The sequence below is a fragment of the Netta rufina genome (genome assembly GCF_964035555.1).
Source record: "Netta rufina genome assembly, chromosome: 4".
NCBI classification, from domain to species: Eukaryota; Metazoa; Chordata; class Aves; order Anseriformes; family Anatidae; genus Netta; species Netta rufina.
The window spans coordinates 34566185-34592632 of record NC_140127.1 but is presented as its reverse complement, the minus strand read 5'-3'; the positions used below and the strand labels follow the sequence as shown (position 1 = coordinate 34592632).

General features: G+C 37.1%; 1 protein-coding gene across 1 annotated transcript in view; it reads left to right on the top strand.

The window, feature by feature from the left end:
* The first annotated feature begins 11320 nt into the window (after window positions 1–11320).
* The window catches only part of EDNRA (endothelin receptor type A), a 34736-nt gene continuing 19608 nt past the window's right edge, over window positions 11321–26448 (top strand). The window contains exons 1-2 of the mRNA XM_084285605.1: window positions 11321–11401; window positions 13954–14429. Of these exons, the coding sequence (XP_084141731.1) occupies window positions 14028–14429 (402 nt within the window). The 5' untranslated portion in view covers window positions 11321–11401; window positions 13954–14027. The remainder of the gene's footprint in view (window positions 11402–13953; window positions 14430–26448) is intronic.

The following is a 26448-nucleotide window of genomic DNA, read 5'->3' as shown; positions in this document are numbered from 1 at the left end:
AGTCACTTGGGGTGAAATCCTAGCTTCAGTAAGAGACAAAGAGAATTTTCCAAGGGACTTCAAAGTGGTCAGGATTTCATTCCTTATATGCTTCAGATATTTTATTCAGAAGAGGAGTATGCGGTTGAAGTTTAAAAAATATGCTTCATTTAGTTAAATTTCAAGTGCACCAAGATGCTAGAAGTATACTAATTCTTCAGTTGTAAATGGGAAAGAAAACCTTTGAAATGTCACTTTAAAGAGAATAAGCAGACTTCATGTTAAAGGGTCGTATTTGGCAACAACAAATTGTAGCATGCCTTCCCATTCCTCTCCCTCATCTTATAACTATTATTTATTGCCATTACTAGGATGTGTTCTATAATTGGATTCTGGCACAGATCAATGGAAAGAGAAAAATCTTTCCAATCTGATTCAAAATAGGATATACTTTGTAAAACACACATGCAAAGAGTGAAAGATTATCTCTCTGCTCCCCAGTAGTTATTCAAAATATGGAGACATTTTAGGATAGGCGGACTTTAAACCTGCATTTCTGAAGTTGTTTTTATAAACTGTCCGTGTGATTTGAAGTTGGTGTAAATTTTTCCCTGTTTGTTGGTTTCTACTAATTCATTTTGGCCAAGCAAATGGCATGTTCCTTTCAAGAAATACACTTTGAAAGAAACTTGCTTCTCACCAGAGTCACATGTTCTGCAATTAGAAGTAAAATAGATGTGGTACTTTGCAGTCAGATTTAACAAATGAAAATCAGTTGAAGGCTAATCAGGCATAAATCAGCAATTCTGCTTCAGTGTCTGTTCAGACAGGATATTGAAACAACTATGAACTAATGAGGAAAGTATAAGGCAAAAAGGATAATAGCATAGCATAATAAATAATAATAATAAAAATAATAAATAAAAAAATAAAGTAGCATCAGGAAAAGCTAAAACTTATTCTTTTTAGAAGATGGTCTTCCAGAGTTCAAGAACTTTTTCGACCAATTGATTCCAACATGAATGGCCAAGCTGAGAACTGTCAGCACACTCATATAGTCTTCAGCAAGGCACTCAATGTTTGGACTTCAGGGCAATCAGGATGTTAGTCCTGGAATGGAATAAGGAAGGAAAATATGAGGAAAAGTCAAAAACTGTTCAGAACAGGAACCTGGAAATGTTTAATTAAAATGTCAATTTGTTTAAATTATTTTTTCCTTTCTATAAAGCTTAAGTTATAGCAGCTGCCAGCGCAGGGTTAATTAATACTATCAGCCACTTAACAAATCAGAAGTACTCTGTAGTTTGGAGTCTGAAATTATTTATAACTTTTCTGAGCTTTGTAACACTCTTAGACTTATAGCCACCAACTGATGTCTATTTTGCAAGAAACTGTGCCTTTGAAGACTACTCCATCCTCAACTGTTTGTCACTAGCAACTTTTCTCTTCAAAAGAGGTCTGTCCAAACATCCCTTTATTTATTTCAGGCCAACTGAACAGCTGCCCTAGTTTAAAAAATAGGTTCAGGCTCCTAACAGAGCTTTAGGGAAGGGACATGTCCTTCTTCTGTCTGAGAACGAGCAATGGATGGCTAGCAGCATCTTACATTTGCACAGTTAAATTCAAATGTCTGTTTGGGGCCTATTTGAAGGAGAGTGGAGCCATTTTACTTCAAAGCAATCAGAGAGCAGATTCTGTTTACCAGTCCCTCCGAGTGAAAACCCAAAAGAATACCACAAACTTCCAGAAATGTTCCAGTTTCTGTGCATGGCTTTTTTTTCTAGTGCCAGACATTTTGAGTCTTATTTTAAAAGCTTAGAACCAGCTTGTTTTTATTAAATGATTGAACACATTTGTCAACCATTTTCTATGCAAAAAAAAAAGCTAAAATATTTTCTTTATTGAAAAAGACAGCACTGTCACTGAGAACTTCATATGCATCTACGGTAATGATACATACAAAAGAGTACATTTAAATATATATATATATATATATATATATATTGATACTTCTAATTCCTGTGCATGTTATATCTGTGATTGCAATTGTTCTGAACCTGGTTTCCATACAGTAATGTTGTGATTTCTGTACGAAATCTAAGCCCCCCAATAGGCCTATGGGTTTTCACATACATGACTTGACAGCAGTTAAATAAGAGATGAAAAATTGGTGTGCTCTACCAGAAGAAGTCAAAAACCTATTAATTAATATCACTTCATATCCAAAGTCCTAAATGGAAAGGAGATTGTTGTCCCTGAAAATATTACTCGTTCACCTTCCTGACGTCTTGAGATACTCAGTCAGCTGCAGTGGTAGTTGACTGAACCACCAGGTGACAATGGAAGGGAAGACGTACAATTACAGAACAGCCTTATACAAGGAAATAGCCTGAATCTGAGGCTCAACACTTTGATATAAGTTTCCAAGCATATCTGTTCAAACTAGCATTTCTTAATATACAAAGGCATACCAACCCTCCAGGGCAGAAAGAATTAAACTATCAGCTCCTATTCACCACTAAAAACAACCCTAAAACTTTTTTTCATGTTGAGACACCTCATTAGGGGTGGGTACTTAAATCTACAGACAGCATTATAATAAGAGTAATGATTACTTAAAAAAAAAATAAAATTGAAAATTTTAGAAAATTGCAGAGACTAGGCTTGTGACTATCTGGAGGCAACAATTATTGTTACTATCTCTAGAGAGTACTTGGCCCAGACACGTCGATTAATACCAGACTCATTAGGTCTTGACAGCTTATAGGACATCTGTTTGTTTCATTTCCCTTTAGTCTCGCCAAATGCTAGCAGCTAAAATCATACAGACTTTTTTCCTTCTCCTGCATAACTTGAAAGGTTTTTTTGCATATATGAATTTTGACAATAAACAAGATCTTCTAGTGTTCAGTATCTGATATATATGTACAGGCATGTGTATTCAAAGAACTGCAAATGTGGGTAAATTTCTTTAATCTGAAGACATTTATCTTGGAATAAAGGTGCTGTTAGTGGAGGTAATAAACACTCAATAAACTGAACCAAGAAAGTTACGGAGACAAAAATATCTCAGTAGCAGTTCTTCACATCCAACCTTCCTCCCCAGTTCACCATATTGCAAAATTCAAAGAAAAAAAAAAAAAAAAAAAAAAAAGGAAGAAAATAAGAAATTTCAGGAAAAAACAGAGGTTTTTGGTATGTCTTTTCCCATTTTTCCACTTTCTAACATTAATTGAAGAGGAAAAGTCAGCACACAGAACTTGATCCAAATAAAGTTCAGCCAGTGGTACAGTGGTACCAGTTCCAAGCTAAACTGGAAGCACTCTTCTAGTCCATTTTGTCTTTTGCCAGACTGCTACAGTATTCTAAATCTAAATCCGAAAAGCATTATTTTCCCGAGTTTTTCACAGTTCTTGTAAAGCTTTTATTGTTCTTGGCTGTTATTTCAAAAGTAACGGTATAGATGAGATTTGAATACCACCAACTGAAAAAAATAAATAGGAGATATAGGAAATAGCTACTTGGATATTATAAATCAATCAGAGACAGCCGCTGATGCTTTGATCCACATTATTTCTCTGTGAATATATGCCAAATAGCTAAACTATTTAATTTACTGGAATTCAGCTTTATCCACTTGCATGATCTTCATACTGCTGTATAAATAATGTTTAAATTTTAAAATTACTTTATCTTTTATTATAAATGTCATTTTAATAATATAATTTTATACAAATGTTTACAGCATTTGTAATTGTTGAACAGAAAAAAAAAAAAGTATGCCTTGAATTATGTTCATTCGCACAGTCAATACATAGGTTTATTATTTTAGGTTAAAACCTATTTGGATACAAGTTTCTTCAAATATTTTCATTCCATAGAATATCATTTCCCATAAAATATTTCAGATTATTTCAGAATCAAAATTTGATTTTCAACTATTTTCTAAAACTTATTGAAAATTTACTGATCAAGATTATTATAGCCGCTAGTGAATTAATATTCATAAAAATCAGGAAATAAAATAAAATAAAATAAAATAAAATAAAATAAAATAAAATAAAATAAAATAAAATAAAATAAAATAAAATAAAGGTTATACAAATGACAGAATCAAAAAATCTTAACAAGAAATAGCTTTTGCAGAAAACTGCAGCAGTTTTCCAGTTTCAGATATATTTTGAGATACGTGTGCACAATGGCATGGTTCCCTACAAAGTATATTCATCGACATAAATGCATCATTTATGACCACTATTTGATGATACAAATAAATGCTTTTCCAGTTCTATCAAGAGATTTACACTCATTTATGCCTGCAGAGAATCATATCCAACTGTGCTATATGAGTAGAGTCCTACAATGTATCTTCAGTTGGTCTGAAGTAAATAACATTTAATCACAACATTGATATGTGTGTTTTCAAGCATACATGTATGTCTCACAAGGATATGCATGTTTTTGAGTATATTCATAATATAATATTCTAAATAACTACAGAGCTTTCCTCTTATAGGAGAGAACCTCACACTCCCAGTGTCTTAAATTTGAACTAGTTAAGATGTAGCATTATATTTACTTATGGATTAGAAAATAGGAGTTTGATGTTCATAAGGCACTGAAAAGTGTTCTTTTCCATATGTTCTTCCTTAGGAAAACATGATGCAAATTATAAACTGACTGGTTCAAAGAATATATAAGCTTATATTTGCATGTATTTATTGTTTCCATTTTTTAACCTACTTCCTGTATAGATAAATTGAAGAGCATATTAAATCAGAGTTGTTGAAAGTTTGTGACTAGGATAAGTAGTATTTAAATGTTTAAAAACTAAGTTATATTGGTTCTTGTTACCTAACATACGTGATTTTATTTAATTATTAACAATTGTAATATACAGTATTTTGGTTATATTCATAAGAATTGTAACAGAAGGCTAATGACATTCTTTACCCTTCTGTGACCAGCAATTACACAGGCACCAAACTTTTTTTTTTTTTTTTTACATAGCAATTTTTTTATTTTTTTTTTTAATCTAGACAAATGAAATAGTCTGGTGTTACAGCTTGATAAAACTGAATTGCCATAGATGTTTCTTCTATAACATTACTTATGTTCTCATTGCACTGGATATTAGCATACCAAAAATCCAGTGTTATCCAATGAAAGCCCATGTAACTGGAGTGGAATATCTGATAGAAAAGAAATCACTCCTTGTTCTCTTTCCAGCATGCCCTCTGTCATGAGGGATCAGCAAGGGCTGGCTGCTCCCTCAGGGCTGGGGAGCCAGCACATGAGGGGAAAACCACAGACAGCAGGGCAGGGACCTTGCCAGCCAGAGGCTTGGCATTCTCCATTTGCTCATCTATCTTTCCTTATCACACCAAACCCCAGTAACCACAACTGGGATTAAGGGTAAACTAGGAAAAGTCATCCATTTAGTGTTTAGTGCATGAAGAAACAGGCACACTACCAACTGTGTGAGAAACTAGTAGATCATCAGCATGGGGTAGGACAAGAATCAACAGAAGCAAGGTGGTAGATGAATGCTGTTGGGGTTTGATGCCTAGAAGGCATACTTGGAAGATGTGAGAAGTTATTATTAGAAGGAACAGAGCAAAAGAGACAAGGCTCTCTACAAGCTGGGATGGAAGAAGAATGAAATAAGCCAAGATTAGTTTGCTCCCAACCCTTTAAAAAATCAAGACAAATTCAGAGTTCCTGACAATCCTAAAACTTATTATCATGTGCTGTACAGCCAAGTACCAGTAAAAATGTTTGTTCCAGAAAGGGTCTAACTTTAAGAAACACAGAACAATTCCCATTGATAAAATAGGTCCCATGGCACCTTTACTGTAAGAGGGGTTTTTGCAAGATTGGATTTTGTTGAATCAATCTGAGCTGTTTTTATGGTAAACTTCCAAAACATAATTCTGAATGATGTCTCTCATCAAAACACAGAACTAGCATAAGAAGATTCATTTCTCTCTTGATAACATTCATGCTTGGTTTTTCTTTTCTATATAGAAAAGGTATGCAAGTCATTGCAATGGAAGTCCATGTCACAGCAAGGTAATAAACATAAAATGCTTAACAAAAACTATTGCTGTCTCCTTCAATCAGTTTGAAGACTACGATTTAGGTGCCCATTTACCTCACACAAGGGCCATGATGACAGCACATCGTAACAACCCTATTTCCATGAAGCCAATCGTATCTTAACCCAGCCCCTCTAAACACAGGATAGAGTCGGCTGTATCGTTAAAACAAAGAGAATACTGCACTTGCATGAACATAAAAATCAGGATCATTCCTAGAAGGCTGGAAGAGTTTTATTACCAAAATCTACAGAGCTACCCTTTCTCAAGAATTCCAAACCTATATTTTCTACTTACATTGTCTTAACACTATCATAATTACCTAAATGTGTGCTTCAGTTTCCAATAATGTTTTCTTAGATATCAGAAAAGAATGGTTTAACCTTTTCCAGAAACCTTGATCATTTGAAAAATCTCTATCCTAAAACTGTGCTGTAGAACATGCCTTATATCTGTCAAAACATGCAAAAGTTTGTAGATTTGTCACTTAATGATAAGTCTGTAAATAAGCCTAGGTGTAACACTTACTGTAAGATAATATATCGACTATTATATGATAACCATTACACAATGAATGCTGAATAATACAACAGCAGTAGTTTACTGTATCAAGATAAATGTACACACAGCTCATTTCAACGCAGCTTTTCTTAGGCTAATAAAAAATTAGATAACTTTGAAACATAAGAAATAAGTGAGATGAGTCAGGGTTTTTCACGAAAAACAGCTTCACAGCTGAGTAGCCAATAGAAATAATTGTAACCTTATTTAGTTTAAGATAAAATGGCATTCTAATATCTCACTATCTTATCTAGATAATTTTATTACTGATTAAGATAATAAAAGAAGGGTCTGGCAGCAGAATAGCATTCTTCTGTCACAGAACGTGTGTTCTGCACAGGCTCCCATTTGCTGATGTGGATTGAAACTTGCTTATGTGAACTAAAGTAAGTTATGAAAGATTTTCTAATCTATTCCCTCCCTTTTTTTATTCTTTAAAACGCACTTTGCTTTCTCTTTATATAATTGCAAAATTATGTAATAGGCATCTTCTATGCTATGTCTGTATTTTCCTGGTCTTTACTTATTCTTTTTTTTTTTTTTTTTTTCCTGCGTATTTAGGTTTTTATGTAAAATTCTTTTTATCTATTACCATTAAAACCTGGTCTCTTTGTAGCAGGCTGCTTGAGCTCATAGCTAATTTCAGGGTCTCAGTAGGTTAACATCCCTCTTAATGTTCATATATTCTATTCATAAATCTTTCTGCTTCAGGATATTAATGCCTATACTTGAGAACATTAATAAAATCATCTTTAGTGAATAGTCTTTCAGTGTAAAGTAAAGGTGGAAGTACTTTGATCAGTGGTCTTAAGGCAATTTATCTGAACTATTAGTAAGGAGAAATGCATCTGGTCAATGGATTGGATTTAGAGCACAGACAGCATAAAATCTATTAGTCTGTCAAGGCTTCTGGACATAAAAGCTGTGGATCCACCTTTGGCATTCACTGGGCACTGAGAGAAAAGTTTGGGAAAACACTGGTATTCTGTTGTTCTTCATTAGTCATCCTCTGCTGGCCTCTGTCACAAGCAAAGGATATGGGACCAGATGGTCTGACCTGGCGTGGCTGATTTAACATTCTACCATTCACAACTGGTAAGAAAAGCAAAACCAAAAAGAGACAGGAAGACAGAACAGTGATTCCCCATCGCAGCTGGATTATGGAAAAGCTCTATTCATCTGGTATAACTTTCAACAGAGTGAGTAAGAATATTAATTTCAACAAATACTTTTCATATTTAATAATTTGAGTTTTCCACATATACAGAAATTTAAACACAGATTATGGATTATGACTAAAAAGGGACAAGATGGAGGATACAGATTTAAGGAACACTGACATGAATTCCCCCCGCGTGCAGTGGGGAAGTGTGCCCTTGCCTGAAACAATGGGGACAAATAATGAGAACATCTGAAGATCCCCAAACACTCTCTGCAGTCAACAACTCTGCCATCTTGGCCTCAAAAGAGAAGAAAAAAATTCTCTGTAGAGCTAATGTTAAAAAAATACACTTTTTGCTAAATATTTCAATGAACTTCACTCGTTATTCTTTTGGACAATATTCAATGCTGTAACAGTTTCCAATAGAAACATTATAACTCAAAGTATTCCGAAGACCATAATTCTAAAGTTTGAGTCAAAATACCCTTGACATAATGGGATGAATCACAGTGTCACAGAGTCACTTAATTGCAGAGCCACTGAGGTTTGGAAGGGACTCCTGGAGATCAACTAGTGCAACCCCCTGCTCTGAACAGGGTCCCCTTGAGCAAGTTGCTCAGGACCGAGTCCAGTTGTGTTCTGGAAAGCTCCAAGGATGAAGATTTGACAACCTCTCTGGACAACCTGCTCCACTGTTTGATCACCTTGGTAGTGAAAAAGCATTTTATTACTTTTAAATTGAATTTCTTCCCTTTCAGTTTGTGCCCATTGCCTCCTATTCTGCTACTGAACACCCTTGAGATGAGTCTGGCTCCATCTTCTGTACTGCTTTCTGCCAGATATTTTATTTTATTTTAAACCTGAGGAGATGCATTCCAATCAAATAATCCAAATATAGCCAAAGATCATCTTTTATTGTCTCTGAGGTTAGATGTATAAGAAGCACTGCAGCATTAGGTTCATTTGTCTAATAACCCTTGTAATAAGGCATTCCTTTCTAAAGCCCAAATTGCTCAGGAACATTATTAGCTTTCAAATTGAGTCTTCTTGAAGAATGACTCCAGCTGCAAAAGCCAGGTATCCTTAAAACCGATGTAAAAGGGGTTAGTGTGTAACTGTTATGGTGTAACAAGACCAGTACGTTGCCCTTACTCTCCATCTTTGCAGTTATACAAGACAAGCTGAGTAGTTTGTTGAAGAGACAGAAGAGAAGAGGTCAGAGGAAACACCCATGGCACTGATTCTGGGAGAGAGAGCCACCAGTCAAGAACTCTTCCATAAAAGAATGCATGCACAGGATAGCAGTCCTACAACAATGGTGAAAGTGTTTCTAGTACCTAAAAATATATCGGTGTAAAAAAATGCATTGTCACTTTTCTTGGTAGCTGAAGTCAACTGCATTTGCAACTGCAGTTTTTGAATAGTTCGTATATAATAAATTCCTTTTTCGTGTTGCTTCCTGAACATGGTTAAAAAAAAAAAAAAATCAGGAACAACGTCTGAATTTAACTGAGTTTAAAACAGAAATTTAACTCAGTTTTAGACACCTGACAATATTAAAGATAGAACAAAGGCCTAATTAATAAATAAGCAACAAAAACAACAACAAAGAATAGAGAACCGCTATGAGCAATTCAGTAATTTCTAATAATTAATACCACTTATGTGGGTTGGCAATAACAGAGGAATTCACAGTGGTAATAAATAGCTCTCTTTTTTCATATTTTAAAAGTTATCTTTAACAGCATTAGTAAATTTTATTATACCGTTTAATAGTAAATGTAGCTAGGCATGTCAGTGTCTGAATATATGATGTAAACCTTCCAAATTAATGGAATTATGAATTGGAAGGAAAAATATGTGTTTGAAAGTCAGATATCATTTTCATTTTGTTGAGTAAGCAATTCTAGTTTTTTGGACATAGAGATAAAATGATCCAAGGAAGGGAAAGGTGTGTTAGGAATGTCTGGAGAATATATATTACAGATTCAAGAACTTCATCAGAAAAGCACCCCATAAAACGCTCATGATCTTTAACTACACCCTTTCTAGTTCTTCAACAATTTTTCCAACAAATTAGCACACAGATGATTCTTGACAAAACATATCATTGATGCTAAGTATCTATGACCAAACCATAAAGAATTTTTAAATATCTTTTATTAATAGCGTATGGACAATTCAATGGCTTGTCAGTATTCATTCAACTTCAAGGCAACGTGAAGCTTTGAATTAAACTTTTCTACTGATTTGCAAGCAGTGGGCTTCCTGTGATTCTCAGCTTGAACATTTACATTCCTTCAAAGATCTCATGTCTTGACACATTTAATTGAGATGGCTTTCTAGAGCAAATAAAGTATTGCTGTTCCAGTTGATCAAGATGCTTTCAGATGCCTTTTTTTTTTTTTTTTTTTTTTTTAATTCAAGGTTTAACAGATAATTTAAAGGAATGTCTTCAGAAACATTCTTCTAACTACGCAGTACTCAGAAAGCCTAAACAATTTCTTACATGATTTATGGCCAAATATCTTAACTCTGAAGGCCACTGGGCATCACGTTTTCTATTGTTCTTTTCAGGCTGATCTTATTCTTTTAGGATCATGTATTCTTATATCATATTTAGGAAGATTGCCTTTTTGGATTCAAAAGAAGCCCAGATATGTTTAGAAAATTATTCCAGATGGAAATTTGCCATGAAATGAGGATCTTGAAAAGTTTCAAGAAAGGAACTGAAAATTTCTTGTTAACTTGTTAGCATGAAGGGATCTTGAAACTGTTTCCACTACAAGCTTCACTCTCTGGTATATGAGTATATGAGAAAAGATTGTTAACTTTAACAGAACTTCCACTTTTTCTGAGTAACTTTTCTGTATCACTACCTTAGCAGAAGAACAGTAATAAGAAACATCTGAATGACAGAAAATGCTACGATTTTATTTTTGTACGTGCATTTTTGGTCTTGAAAAATAAAAGGTGTTACCGAGGTGTGTCCTGGACGGACCACAGCAAATGACACCCCGAGATGCAGAATTTCTGAAACTCTTACACATCCAGTTTTACTGATCGTCGTGGAAACATAATCCTGACCGAGTCCGGGGAAAATGAAACGCAAAAGCTGTGTATTTAGTCGCGGGATATTTTTCCCTGCTCTGCTTGTGGCTGTTAAGTCGTCTGATTCAGTCAGACACACAACCTTTGCGTGAACCCTACTTGCTGTCAGGAGGCAGCTGCAGCAGGGGATGGATTCCCAAAGGCAGTTGCCCTGCCGAGTGCAGCGAGGTCGTTAAGCTCCGTTTCAGAGAGGAAACAGTTAAAGGGCTCAGCGTTCCCCCCGTGCCCGGGAGGCAGCCTTTGTGTTTAACGTTGGCAGGGGCTCCGCTCGGGCTGGAGGCTTGTTTTAATAGGGGGAGGGGGCAGAGAAGCGAGGACGCTCTGCCTTCTCCGCTCCGTCTCCCGCTGCCGATTGAGCGGAGGTGGAGATTTCCATCCCACCCAGTCAGAGGCTCGGGGAAGACCATCCCAGGAAAAGCCGCTCGGCGGCAACTCCCGGGAGCAGCAGGCGCAGCATGAGCGCGGGGCCGGCGGCGGAGGCACGCCTGGGGTGAGTGCGCGGCGCCCCGCACCAGCGGCCCCGCTCCCAGCCCCGCTAAGGGCAGGGAACGGCGAGCGGCTGCTGCGGCCGCCCGGCTGCCGGCGGGGGCGAGGGAAGGGGGCAGAGAGGCAGAGAGCTTGGGCTCTCCGGTAGGAAGCGCAGCTCGGCGTGGGAACCCTGTGGAAGAGCTCCGCAGGCTGCCCTGCCTCGCCGGGTCCGTGTCGGGGCCGCTGTCCCGGCGGCGGGGAGCGGGGAGGCATCACCCCGGGGCGGCATCACCGCGGTGATCACCCCGTCAGTGCCCTGCTTGGGCTCCGCAGCAGCTTTTCGGGCACACCGGTCGCCGGTTACGTTTCGGCTCCTCTTTCCTAGCGCTCTGCGGTGACCCGGGCAGGGGCTGTCCCCGGTTTGTCCCCGGGTTCTGCTCCCCCACAGCGGCCGCCCCCGGCCCGCGGGTCCCCTCCGCGCCTCGGGCACCCACAGCCCTGCACGTAGGGCAGGCCGCCTGGGAGCTGTGTGCTCTGTGGCCGTATGGACACTTGGAGAATACGCCAAGCAAATGAAGGATTTGTCAGGAATCCGTAGGAAAGTGGTCTTCCTTATAAATCATTCTTTAAAAAAAGACAGTTGTAGTTTTGCTTCTTATGGGAAAGTTTCTTCTGGGAGAGGGAAGAGATGGCAGCTGGCGATGCTGTTCCCAGCTTTGCATGCTGCATGCACCATTGGCATGCGACCGCTATGTTCAAATGAGGTGTGTATACTAAGTTTTCACAGGAAAACATCATTAAATAAGGGGGATACTAATACAGCAACCAAAGCTGTGGGTCTTTGTAGTGAGGGCTTGGGCTCAGTCCATAGCTGTATCACATTTACTTGGGCAAGTACAAACTTGGAAATGTCATTTAAATCACTACTGATTCAGTTTTTCCATTTGTGAATTGGAGAACAGCAGTCATAGCAAATAATAAAAGTACTAATGCTTGCCTGAAAAGAGTTGCAGTAAAACATGCCTGTTATTTCTGATACGACTTAGAATCGTAAGGCAAAAGCACTGAGATCACGCTAACTATTGCTAACTGCCCTGAGATATCATTGTATCAGGCTTTTAGGTAAGAAGGATTTGCTGTCTAACTGATTAAACTTTAAAATCAAGTGCACAGGTACTCAGGCTGGTCAGATCACTATCTCAGATACACCAAGATAGAAGACCGTAAATTTGGATGACTGGTCTGTGAGAGATAGCACCCTACACAGCAGACAGGAATACTCGGACTTAACATTGCATACGCTGCTGTATAGAGACACACACACTTTAACAGATGACACACAACAGAAGTAGTAAATATTTATAGTGTGGCTGCATTCAGAACTACTATCAGTAAATTGTCTGCCACGTTCTTGTAAATTTTTGCTATAAACTCTGAATTAATAGGCCCATAGGGAATGAAATTGGGATTCATTTATTTAAAAGGATCCTCCCAATTGCTTCATGTGAGTCCCTAGAAATCAGAAAGTTATAAATACTAAACTTTCTACTCTTTTTTTGGCAACACTGTAGCATTTTGTCCTGCTTTGCAGATATTACCCATGTATAAAATCTTTATCCTAAATTAGACCAAGGCTTCAAGGAATTGGACTTGAGAGTGTCCTCCTTGGCTTGTACCTCAGGGAAGCTTTGCTGGAGGTGCTACCTGCCCCCTGCCGCAGCGACCAGCAGCTCTGGGGCTGCACACTCCCAGTCACAGGGGTGGAATGCTACTGCCTCCTTTCCTATCTGGAAATGTCAGGAGTTATCACTTAGAATACTAAACCAACTAGTTTTTTATCTTTAAAAGAGCTTAATTTTTTTATAATCAACTTTGCCATGGATAAGGACTGCAACATGAGCAGCACTTACATTATTCAGGAACCAAAGACTTCTTTTTATTACAATAAATTGACATATGTGGTCAAATGTTTACCCTGAGACTATAAAAGTCTTCCTCATAATGTCCAGGGACTTTGAGTCCAGTCCAAAATTTGATTTGATATATACGTATTATCAGTCTTCATTTAAAATCCAGGTAATTATAAAGCCAGAGAAAAATAATATAAAGCATCATTGTTGCAATATATCAAAAACACTCAAAAATTAACAAATGTAGTACCTGTAATTACTAATGCAGTGTTACCTTACTTTTTAGAACATACTTTATTTTAGTTAAAATATCTTACAGCAGTCCCCAAGGCCTCCCTTTGCTGGTAGAATTTTCTTGCAAGACTATATTTTAAAGCAGAACTTCATCTACCCCTTTGTGTTCTTTCATGCACAAGTTCTGTCTAAAGTTAAAGGATCCTGCAGGATCTCATCTCTGTTTGTGTTTTGTCAGAATTAATGGATGTGGGTAATCTAGATTTCAGAGTAGCACAATGATTACAAGCATGTGTTTATATATATGTGTTATAGAAATTACATCCAAATAGCTTTCTTCCTAAGTGAGAAGCAGGATGTGTTACCCTGCTGGGTCTACTGATTCTGTTTCTTTTTTTTGTTTGTTTTTCCTTATTGTTTTTCTCTGCAGGTGAAGAAGTGAAAAGTACCTCACTGAGATAGTGAAAAAAACTCTCACTGAATTTGCTCATTTGGGACTTCGGGATGGAAGCCTTATGTTTAAAAGTTTCTTTGCTGCTGCTGGTTTCGGGATTTGTCCTCAGTGACAGCTCTGACAGAGATGCTGCCAACCAGAGTGATCTGGGAAACAACCTTCCCACTTTCTCAGGGATTGACTCCAGCATGCTCCTCACCACCAGACGGCCCCTGGTAATCAACCAATCTGTCAAATGCTCCCAGCAGACTAAGATTGCTGAAACTTTTAAATACATTAACACGGTGGTATCTTGTGCTATTTTCATCGTTGGAATGGTTGGGAATGCAACTCTGCTGAGGATCATTTACCAGAACAAGTGTATGAGGAATGGCCCGAATGCACTGATAGCCAGTCTGGCACTAGGAGACCTTATCTATATTGTCATTGATATTCCTATCATTGTGTACAAGGTAGGATGCAACAACAATACATTTTACTTGCAATTTCCTTACAAATACACTTGTTCTCTGTGGTTACTTCTTTGTCTAAATAGTGCATTTTGTCAGTGAACAGTCTGCTTTAAAAAAGTATATCTCACTTTCGCTCTGCAACCAAGTCCTTGCTCTCAGGTGTCACCTCCATAAAGGAAAAAAAAAAATCTTCCTTTAAAGATGATGTAGCTCCTAGCTCTTAACCAAACCATAGCCTTGGGTATTTCAAGGAACTTTTCATTTATTATAGCTACTATAGTTAGCAAAACAAATTGTGAGAGTAGACTTTTTATAGACTGTTCCCCTTCTTGATGGGCATAAAGCATTATATAAATATATAAAGCACAGTTGCTATTTTTGGAATATCCTCTCCTTACTTTATGTTTTTACAGAAAATACTCTCTGTGATCAGCAAGTTTTATGTTATGACTTTGTGGAGAGTGACTATGTCAGTTACACTGAGAGTTAAGATTTTAATTTAACACTCATAAGTAGCAGATTTCCAAAATTATTCCAGGGTTAGTAAGGTTAATTATATCACAGAACATTTTTGAAATAACAAATTTCATCTGGATCTCTCAAAGCATTAAAAGGGTTCTCAGCAATTCTGTCCCAGTTTTAATTTGCATCTTAATCAAGCAAAAACTTAAAGTAAACATAGCTTTTTCTAATGCAATATATGTTTGTCAGTGTGACAAACTTGCATGATTCCAGGACAGGTTTGAGTGAACAGAACTGAGTCCTTTTTCAATATATCTGTCTTGAAGACATTAACTTGTTTTAGAAAGTCTTCAAAGAATTTTGTAAGCTTCTATGTGTATCCTCGTGGATTATACATAAGTCCATAGCTGATAGGATATATTTTTTTTTTATTTCTTTTTCTTTTTCTTTCGTAAAAAACTTAAGACATTGCTGACAGTAAATAAAACACTAAGGAGTATAATGAAAAACAAAACAAAACAAAAAAAACATTCCTCATGTTTTGGCCCTTAAAAATTCTAGAGACTTAACTTTTAATGACATACCTTTAAAACAAACCATATTAATGCATGACTTCATAATTATTAGTGTTGTCTGGTTTCAAAACAGATTTTTAAATTAAAGAAACAGTGAACTGAAAAGAAATATTTTGTATGTATATATTACAACCATTGACATCATAACTTGACCTGCATTTTAATGCAGGCATTGACACAACAAGATTGTCATAACTTGAATTCATTAACCAATTAAATATATATATATATGTGCATATGTCATTTGTACAGAGGCATATGGTAACATATAGTACCCGATTATGATCTTACAGTGGTATGAATTACACATAAATCTTTTAACTTTAACTGGTTTTAACATAATATGAATTTGAAATTAGGAGATAGACTGTGAATAATAACACAGGTGATTTAATGGAAATGTAAAAGTAAAATATTTTGTATTATCAAGTTGATGCGTACATTAGCCTTTGCCTGGTTTGACATTCCCCTGTGTTTTTCACAGCTGTGTGATGCCTGGTGGGACATGGGACTGGAGTTCTGCATGTTTTCATTATCCTTAGTGAATTGGACTCATAACCTGAACTACATCTCCCAAAATGCATTACTATTTCCTCCCAAGGAAATTATCCCAATGTCTTTATGAATATTTGCTAGGGTAGTGTTCTTATTCCTGGTGGAATTTCTGAAAAGAAAGTTCCCAGGAAAAATGGCCCATTTTTTATCCAAACTAAGTTTGGGAAAGAACAAGTATTCTCACCACACAGTTTTTTCTTGCTTTTCAAGAGCTCTGCTGCTTCTTCACATTGAAAGAGGACTGGAAATATGGAATTAATTTTGCCTTTATTGATTTTTTTATATTCCCTTTATTGCTTTGAAATATGTATTTTTTTCCAATTAATCTTCTGTCAATCCTTTGCCTTCCATAGGTTCACTGTTATATCTTATATGACAAACTGTGGTGCCAAATAGCTCTCTACAAACAAAATGACTGTAGACTATAACCAAATATCTTACTGGACTGCAGAGAAGTACTTGATAATTAAAGGCTGTGAATGAAACCACAGCCCCTTGACATCAACGTCTGTCAACTCCCACATACAAGAAGGCAGAACTGAAAGATTGTCTTTTAGTACTTTTTGACAGCTTGAACCTAAAAAATTGTTTTCTTAGAAATTATCATATATAACCACCTTGCTGTATAGAGTTACCTGCATGTATTTCGAAACAGGAAAGCATCTGTAGCATTTATAATGGAATGGTTTTACTTATGCTAAGAAATGAAGTTACTATTTGTAGTACTTTTTTCATATAAACCATTCAGTAATATGTCTCTTTACATTAGAAGCTGATTTTAAAGTCTGTTAGATGGTATTCCTGTTTATATCTCAAGGGATCCTAAAATCTGTGGCATCATTTAGCTCCCCTTTTTGAGTGACAATCTGAAAGATGGCCACTGGAAATATTATAACCATTTGAAAGTGGAAGTGACAGTATTTCAAGAAAAAAAAAAGTTTCCTTTTTATTTTAAATTTTAATTTCTTAAGTATTTTATATACTTAGTTTTGAACTATATTTTAAACATTCTTTTAGCTTTAGAATAAGGCTCATTTTGGGTTATATATTAGTATTCTATATGAATAAGTGGTGTCAAACAAAACCTTATAGATTTGATCTTCATTTTGAGGAGGACAGAACAGCTCTAAAATCAGAATCAGAGTAAAGCAAGCATTGGTCTGCATGTTAAAAAAAAGAACACAATAGTATAGTATTAAGATAGCCACATCCTATACATCAAAACTTGTAATACTATGTAATTACACTGTAATATCAGAAATATGTATAATTGAAACATAAGGTAGCTTTAACTATTTTGAAATGACTCTCAGAAGAGAAGTAGTTAATGTTACTGAGATCCATATCAATTTCACAGATCTTAAAAAAGAGGAAGTTATAAGATTATAGTAATTGAAAATGTAAGGTCCCAGGAGGACTGAATCCATGATTAAGTTATGCATTTATACAATTAACAATGATGTGACACTGGGGAGAAAAAAAAATCATATAATTTATGTCAGATAAAGATATGGTCACAGGTGTTTGACATTTTTATCCTTTCTTCACTGTACAGTAGACTCAAAAATTCCCACTTACTTTCCTGAATTACTGTAATTATATGGTGGATTCCCCTTAGCAATTTGTTAAATGGATTGAGATGTTAGTAATACTCACTAGCCTTCTTTGAAGATATTCTGAATGTATTAAAGTCCCATCAGGCTTAATTACCTCTAGTATATTCACTTGTAGGATCAAATCAATATTAAAAATTGTAACAAATTGAGTTTTACAGGAAGGGTGCCAATTATAAATCCAGCCTTAATGGACTGAACAACTCGTTCTAAGACAATTTCATTTTAATCTCATTTATAACACCGAGACCCAAATAGTTTCCTCAACGTAAAACATACACATCTCAGCTATTCATGATGTGAAATAATGAAACCTTCATATCAGTAAGAATTACTTATTTTTGGTGAAAAGAAGAGTAGGAAATATAATTCTAATGTTTCATGGTGCTGTAGAGGTAGGGCTAAGGCACTGAAAGAGACAGAGGTTTCACATCTCCTTTTCCAGAATCAGGTGACAGGGCACATTACGGGAAGCTGCTGCATCACCCACATTATCCATTTGTAACAAATAGGTTAAGTTTGGACCCAATGCATGAAGGCTTCTTTAGAGGACTGCTTCCTATTAAAAAAAAAAAAAAAGTCACCTTTTTAAGGTTATACAGAGGCAGCAGCAGCAGCGTATCTGTAGCACTGCTGTCACCTTGGCTGTGCTAGAGCTCTGGCTGCTGCTATCACTGGCTAATCCCTGGCTGGAGCAACAGCAAGAACAGCTGCTCACCAGAGAAAAAAACTCTCCTGTTTCTGAAACAGAAAAAGTTTCCTGAGCTTGTAGAGCTAGAAACATTCCAGGCCCAGGCTCTCACCTTTGGAATGGCAAAGTTCAGCTTTAAAGATATTATTGGGAAGCCTTGAGCTGTCTCTGCTTCCATTTTAATGCAATTTCCAGAAAAACATTTAAATGAGTTCTGTTTATTGAAAAATGACCTACATAGGATTGATGTTAATTATATCACCTTACATCTTATTATTCTTAACTTCTTGAGTCATTATATTATTTTTTAAAAAATAGATGAAGCAAATTAAGTTTCTTTGAATGTGATTACCAAACTTTTCCCTAATTATTTTACCGATATAAAGTGAAAGACATCTACCAAGAATAAAAAGGTGTGAGTGTCCACCGCTCAAACAGCTCAACACAGTGGTGTTTTCAGTAGTGGCCTAAGGTGGGTTTCTTTGGTGTTCATGTTTACATAGTTACAACAGCATCTAAATCTGAGTAGTCTACCTTGAACATTATAAAGCTAAATGTAGAAATCAGCAGGCAGTAAGCAAGCATTCCCAGCCATTTGCTCTTCCATAAAGGAAGAGTTAGCTGAGGCATTTCTGGTCATAAACATTTTTCAACGCTAGAGCAAATGTGCAAGTTTTAGACCCTCCCCCCCTTCTACATCACAATTTGGTGTATCTGATTGCCTTTACTGTCAGAATTAATAATATATACAAACAGGGTTGATAAAGAAACTCATCAGGAGTGATCATGTGGACTAATTGAGCAAGTGACAGCCACAGTAGTTACACTTCTGTGCCAAAGGAATATAAGGCCAAGCCCACAGCACACACAAAGTTAAGTCTACTTAGAAGAGAAACCCACCTTTACAAACAAAATTCATCCCCTGTGCAGTGTGTCTCTCTCAATTAAGTATAAACACTAGTAGGAAACTCTGAGGCCACCAACCTAACAGCATTCCAACTTTTTCTGAATGCTTGGCAGTGATTCCACAAAGACATGTATCAGTAGCCCGGTGTGATGCAAAAATCAATATTACTTGCTCAGAACATGAACTATGATTTGGGTGTATGTCCCCATGTAGTGACCATACATTAAAGAAATCTAGAGGTAGCACAGGTATTGATTGTCGTGTCCTGGAGACACAAATCACCCAAAGTGGAAGAGGGAAGGGGCAAGTGTTAGTATACCAGGAATCTGTTCTCTCCATTTGCAGACTACAGCTTCCTAGCAGAATGTGTATCATGCACTCCAAGGCAGGAGGTAAGGAAGGGTTTATGTTCTAGGGCTCCATTCAAGATCCACTCTGCCATTAAGTAATGGCTGTCCAGTACATAAATTGCCAACCCAGAGACTGTGGGAGAATATATATTCCTTTCAATGCACAGGCAGCTCCTCCCTCTTCTTCAGTTTCACATCTTGTGCCTGTCTTGCTGCTCTGTGGATCTGTAATACTGTACAGTACCTAGAGACTGTAGGTTTCACAGAATATTTTAGTATGCTCACTCTGGTCATTTTTCAATCAGCTGAATTCTACAGATAACAAGGAATCATTTTGACTGTGCATATCCAGGGTTTACCACTTTTGCTGTAATTTCATAGCAATACTGTCACCCTCTTTTAGCAACACAAAGAAGACAACACAGGTTGAAGAATAAGAAAAGCAATATTTTGTCCAGGGATTGAAAAAGTTCTTTTCAGCAGATCACCATGCACATAAACAGACCTTGCAGCTCATTTGCCTGAAAAAGAGCTGCACAGCTTGAAAAGTAGTCTACCTAAATGGGGGGGAAGTTAGCCATCACCACAGAACAAGAAAAAAAAATTAATCCTACTTTGTAAACAACAAAAATACCACAGGGAGATGTCAGGAATGCTTGGCTGCTAAGTAGATTTTTGTAATAAACATAAACATTTTAAAGAGAATGTAAAACTTAGGATTTATCGTTTTAGCTGTTAGTTGAGACAGAACATTCTGCTTCAAAATCAGGGCATTTGTTTCCTTACCTTTCAGGATCTCTTAAAGTATAATATATCTTCTCTTGTGTAAAAACTCTACAGTCCTTTCCCTAGCTGCCTAAGTGGGAGAAAATGACTGCCCATTTTACTCAGCAGGAAAAGATGAGCCGAAAAAGCTGTGATAGGGCAATTCAGAAGAAAAAATGTTTTTGATGGTACTCCCGCATCCCCACATAACCTTTCTTCCTTCCTTCCAGAAAACAGACAGTCAGACTTCTATCCACTCAGACAGTGGAAAGAGGGCAGCTGTTGGCTGTAGCAAAACTAGGGATATATTTCCTGCAAAGAACAGCTGAAGAGATGCCACGTGCCTTCTGGAACGTGGCAGTATCATGATCCTAAGTATAAGCGAACTACTAAAGTCAGCAGAAGTCTGAACTATTGAGTCACCTTGATATACCCAGTGTTGGTCTTGTGCCCTTTTTACAGAGGCTTGCCCTGTTTGCTATCTTCCTCTACTCAATGCCCTTCCCAAAGTTGAGGCTTTTCACTCCAGCAGTGGGAAGGGAAGGAATACTTCCAGACAGGCGCTTTTCTATCTTCTTTCACCCTTGCAGCTTTCTGTGCCAGCAAAGTGGTGGAGCAGAGCTGAGTCATGCATGTGGGGTGAGCAACAGTTTGTGGGTCCCAAGAAAGAAATGGATGAGTATTGTCCTGCAATTCAGTTCTCTTTAGGATGCAGGGTTTGCGGGAAGACGAGAAAGACTTGAAAGTATGGAGTGAATTCTTGTACTATGAGGTTTCATGGGGACAGAATGATCCTGGTTGAGTCACTGAGTCAAAATACCACAATTAAAATGCAACAAGCGGGAGACTGAACCCACCCCTCTTTCTAACTGGTCTCACAGACTGGAGACAGGAGGAATGCCTCAGTCACAATTACTGTCTTTTGTCACTTAATGCAGTCAAGTCAGTGGCACAGACTTTGGACACTTTTGTGTTCAGTCAGATTCCACCTGAATTCTGACCAAAAGAGCGGGTACCATATTTGGCCCATGCCTTGAAGCAGATGTACTTTGCAAGGACCTACATAAATGTAGATGATAACTTAAGACACAGCTGCACTTACAAAGCTCAACATCTCCCACAGGAAACTTGCCTGAAAAAACAAAACCCCATGTGATCTGACAAAGAGTAATTTCTCTTGTCTTTCATTCTGTGCTATGTTGCAAGGCAACGAAATCACCCAGGAATACACCGATTTTGTAACTCCACAGTTAGCAGGCAACGGTAACTTATGCAACTAGAAGTTATACAAACAACCAGCAGTCTGCTGGTTTGGTCTCCATCACTGCACAGGATGAACAGAATTTAGAGAATAAAGAAGGTATTTCTGTTTGTCCTGCTGAAGACAGAGTTGAAACCCTAGCTGCCAGAGTGGTGCCACTAGAATCACTGAACACCTAAAGGCCATGAAACTCAGAGATGTATCCTGCATGGGGGCAAATACTACCTGTATGAAAAAGTTTCTGGGAAGCAGAGCTTGTGTGCCAGCGCAGCAATGGTTCCAAGAAGATACAGGAAGAAGAGGAAGACTCTAGTGCACTAGCATGAGATAAGAGCAGGAAGAGGCAGGTACAATAAAACCTTTGCTTTCATCCTCAGTGCCAAGTGGCAGGGAGAGATGACCTCCTAACAAGTAGCTGTTGAACCAAAGCAGTTTTCACAGAGCAGCTCAGAGACATTTCCTATCCAGCACCCAACCCAGTCCATCTATTTTGGGCTGAGCTCCAGGGTCATCATCTGCCTGTAAACACACAGTATCAGCCTAGGAATAGATAAACACTGTGGATGCATATGAGCATGTACTGGTGAATGCTCGTGTGGTTAGATTATAACATTCTCTCTTTTAGACTATATATAAATTGCTTGAGATGCACAGTGGGACTTTATCTGTGTTTTGTACATCAGCTAGAATACTAATGGGGGTTAGAAAATAGCAGTGGCAGTAGAATAAAATCAACTGAGTGACATTTAAAAATCATTGCAAAGGAATGTTCTCAGCGCTGCTGTCTTGTTTGTTTCAAGCTGCAGTCAGGGCAGAGAGGCCATATAAAGGAGCAGAGACCAGGGGATGCTCAAGGAAGCTGTAGCTTTCTAGTCACTTACTGAGGTTTTTCAAGACTGATGGTAGAACCTTGAAATTTTGGTTTCTGATTTCAGTGTAAGAATACGCTGTTGGCTACACTCTTCTCGCTCACGAATTGCACCACAGCTGAACCTTATGAAATACACATTTGCAACTACACATGGGAAAAAGTGTATTTCCTTTGCCACGTCTTATTTTGAAACCTCAGATTTTGAGAGTGGGATTGCAAAAGCAGAATCCATTTGACCAAGTCATGGAGAACTAGGATACAAGCTAGGATAATCAGCCTGATTCCTCCTATCCCTAGGGCTTGAGAGAAAATGTAATATGCTACGATTTTATCCCCATTTTGTCTGGATGTTAAAAACATGCAAAAGCACTTGAAGAGCACAGACAGTAGTCCCAATTCTTATCTTGAGACTAAGTAAATCAGGACTAATTCAATTGAACTTCTGCGCCCACTTTTTCATACAAAATGAATATGATATTTCCCTCAGAAGTTTCTGTATCCTGCTAGGGTAGAACAGAGGGCAATGGACTTGTTTTGATGTAAAATTAGTAAAACCACAGATGGGATAAGATTTGCTGACTAAAAATATCTCCTGAAGAAAAAACTGGCACCTGATCCAAAGGGAAGTAATGAATGCATAGCTGATGTAGAATGGTAATGGAGTATACCCATGGAAATGTTTGCAAAGTTAATCTTAAAAATCAAATAACTTAATCCTGATCCTAGTGATTTTGATTAAAATCAACTTGAAAAGAATGTCTGATGATTTGGTACTGATGGTACTTCAATTAGTGGAAAAGTGTAAGAAACAAAAGGAATAAAATACTTTTCATCTTAAAAAAGGAGAGCTTCCTGGGGTGCAGGGAAGATGTGTACATGCTGAAACTGTGATAAAGCTTCCCTGTGAGAAGTAATGACTAAGTGAACCTTTTTCAAGTACAACACTTTTCTTTTTGAACCTTTTCTTTTTGAGCTTTGTAGTAAGAGTTTCACAGTCAGTACAAAGTGCTTGTTCATTTCTATTGCTGAGTATATGCTACAGTCATGGTCAGTGCACATAAGTGAAGAGGTGGCTGTCTTTCTCTTGCCTCTTAGAGTGTGAGTTGTAATAGTAAATCAGTTTTGGGGCTCTGCTTGGCACAGGCAATTGGTAAAAGTCTGCTGAGGCCTCCTTCCCTTGGCAGTGCCACTTCTAATTTAGCCTTCACCCAGTGGTGCCTGCAAACTATTCCGATTTTACCCAAACCCAGACACCATATGATTACTGACTGTTGAGAATCTGAAGCTGATATTCCACATGATGAGAATAGGTTGGAGAACCACCTTGGATTCAGACTGGCCTTTCTTTCTCCAACAGCTTTTATGCAGACCCTGACATAAACTAAAGCCTCATGCAAGAGCTCTTGGCGAAAGGCAAAAATATGCCCTGAAACTTTTGTTATTATATTGCCAATCTATCCAGAAAATAATTTTGCTGGAGCTTTCAATGTATTTCATTCAGTTCATATAGATAAAATCAAAGGAATTATCCAACAGCTTGCAGGCATAATTTCATTACCTTTATTACTGAAGCTACTGACAATAGTTAAATCACCAATTCTAGTGATCCACTAACTAGCCTCTGGCACAAGAGGGATTTGCTTACATTAAATATGATTGTCCTAAACTGGAATACCATTGCAAAGATGCTTGCATTCTGTCTGCTGGGGTCTTGATGGTAAGTAAGTTTCTCGGTTCTTCTTGAAGAAGGAAAGAATTCTCAGTATGCTAGAAAACATACAGCAAGAAACAGCAACAGAACGAGAGCAAATGGAACATTTATATTGTATCACTCTCAAATAGCAAGTAGACAGATTTGGATTGATCCTATGGCTTATTTTTAGAAATCTCATTTTAGTATTCAACTAAAGAGAAAAAATAATCAAGTAAAAATATAATGCCTAGTGGATAATGCCTTTCCTATTTAACTAGCAGTCATACATGTAAGTTTGGTTCATAGTTGACTGAAAGTTATGAATTGCTAAAATCTGTCCTGAAATACAAGTGATCAAATAACAATATGAATATGGTCCTAGAGAACCTTATACAGCATGTTGTAGATAGCAGCTTCCAGGATTTAAGGCAGTATTTGGGGAAAAAAAAAAAAAAAAAAAAAGCACATGTGGTGAATGGGTATAAACAAGAGATGTGAAAATGCAAATGATGAGTGACTCTAAAGAGAAGTTCAATTACTAGAAACCTAGCTTTCAATGAGTATTAAATAGCTTGCTTCAGCAATAAACATCCTGTACTCTGCATCTGAATATTCTGAAAATCTCACGCTGTGAAAAAGCAGAAAGGTAATTCCTACCTTCAGTGAGATAAAGACGTATGTGAACTTTAACAATAACATTTATATTATCAAAGGTTGTAATTAATCTTATATTTCAATTGAAGAATAATTTAAATAGTGATAAAATGTTTATTTTGAATACTACAGTCCTGAGCTAGGACCAAAAGTTGTTGTTTTTTCTAATTCTGCAGACAGAATACACCCACTTTTACTAGACAACCACTTTCCAGACCCTAAGCCTCTAATGAAAAAATTTCCTTCTGTCTGCACAGATAACTTTCAAAATGCAAACTGACTGTAAGGAAAGAAATAAGGTCTGCCCAAGCATCAAAATGGCCTGAGAACAGATCTGCAAGAAAGTGAACTCTGCAACCTACAGTCAAAATTCCTACTGATTTAATTATATTCTGAACAGTATAATCTTTGCTCAGTTTTAATTGCAAAAATGTTACAAAATATGAGATTCGTAGATTTTGTACTTTGTTTTTGAAAGAGCCCAACTAATTTTTGCATGAAGAAAGCAATGGGGTCAGTCCCTGTGCATTTCTGTAGATAAGTGTGGTTCCTTGCTCTCTGTTTTCCATTTTGTGTTTTTGCCCACAGACAGCTAGAATCTGGCACATCACACATGCTGTATTTATTGGAAATGATAGCCTTGCCACCCGTTTATCACTATCTCATGCACTGGAAAATAAAACTGTTGTGATGTTACAATCTATTTCAGTTATATAACACTGAAAAAGTTCTATATAAACCTTCCCAGGTCTGGATCCAAGTATCTTCAAAATTTCAGCAGAATTAGTTTTCAGAAGCTTTCAGAAGCTTGGGTTTAGCTTCTAATTGCTACTCAATAGTGTATCATTTGCTATTGCCCTCTAAAGCAAACAAAAACATCTATAAACTGAAAGGGTACCATCAAACTATCCTGTGTTCCAGCCTTTGTTCAGTAACACTACATATACATGTAAATCAGATGATGAATGCACACGACTAATAATGAGTTAATCATCCAATAAGATAAACTATAATTACTTTGTATTGACTTGAAAAATTGGATCCCTGCCTATCTGGGATACAACATCCTCCAAGATGTTGACAAAGTTACATGTCTAGTTCAAGAATTGGTATTTTCATTTTGAAACTAATGCTTCTTATTACATAGACACTCCAATAAAAGTTGGTAATAGCATAAGAACTGTTGGGCTATGTCACACAAACTGCTCATCATACCTCTTATTCAGTATCCTACCCCTGACAAAGGCTCAGCAGCAGAGACTTAGAGGAGAAAATTTAAAAGAGGTAGAGCAAGAGTGACCTTCTCACCAAAAGGGGAAGGATATGTCAATTTTCAAAAAACAAGGTGACTGTAAGATCTCTTTCCTGAATGGAATTAGCCAAGTTAGAGCTCAGTGTGTATGGACTTAATATTTTTTTCCAATTACATTTACTTACATTGAATATAATCTGCCATTTTAACTACCCTAAGTCATTCGTATCCTGTATTTTGTTCAACACATTAACAGTTACACCTAGAAAGATTAATATTTATGCACTATTTTTTCACAATTATTCACAGGAATCAATGTTTTCATATTTGTTTTGTTAATGCTTCCTTGGAAATACTGATCTAAACCCCA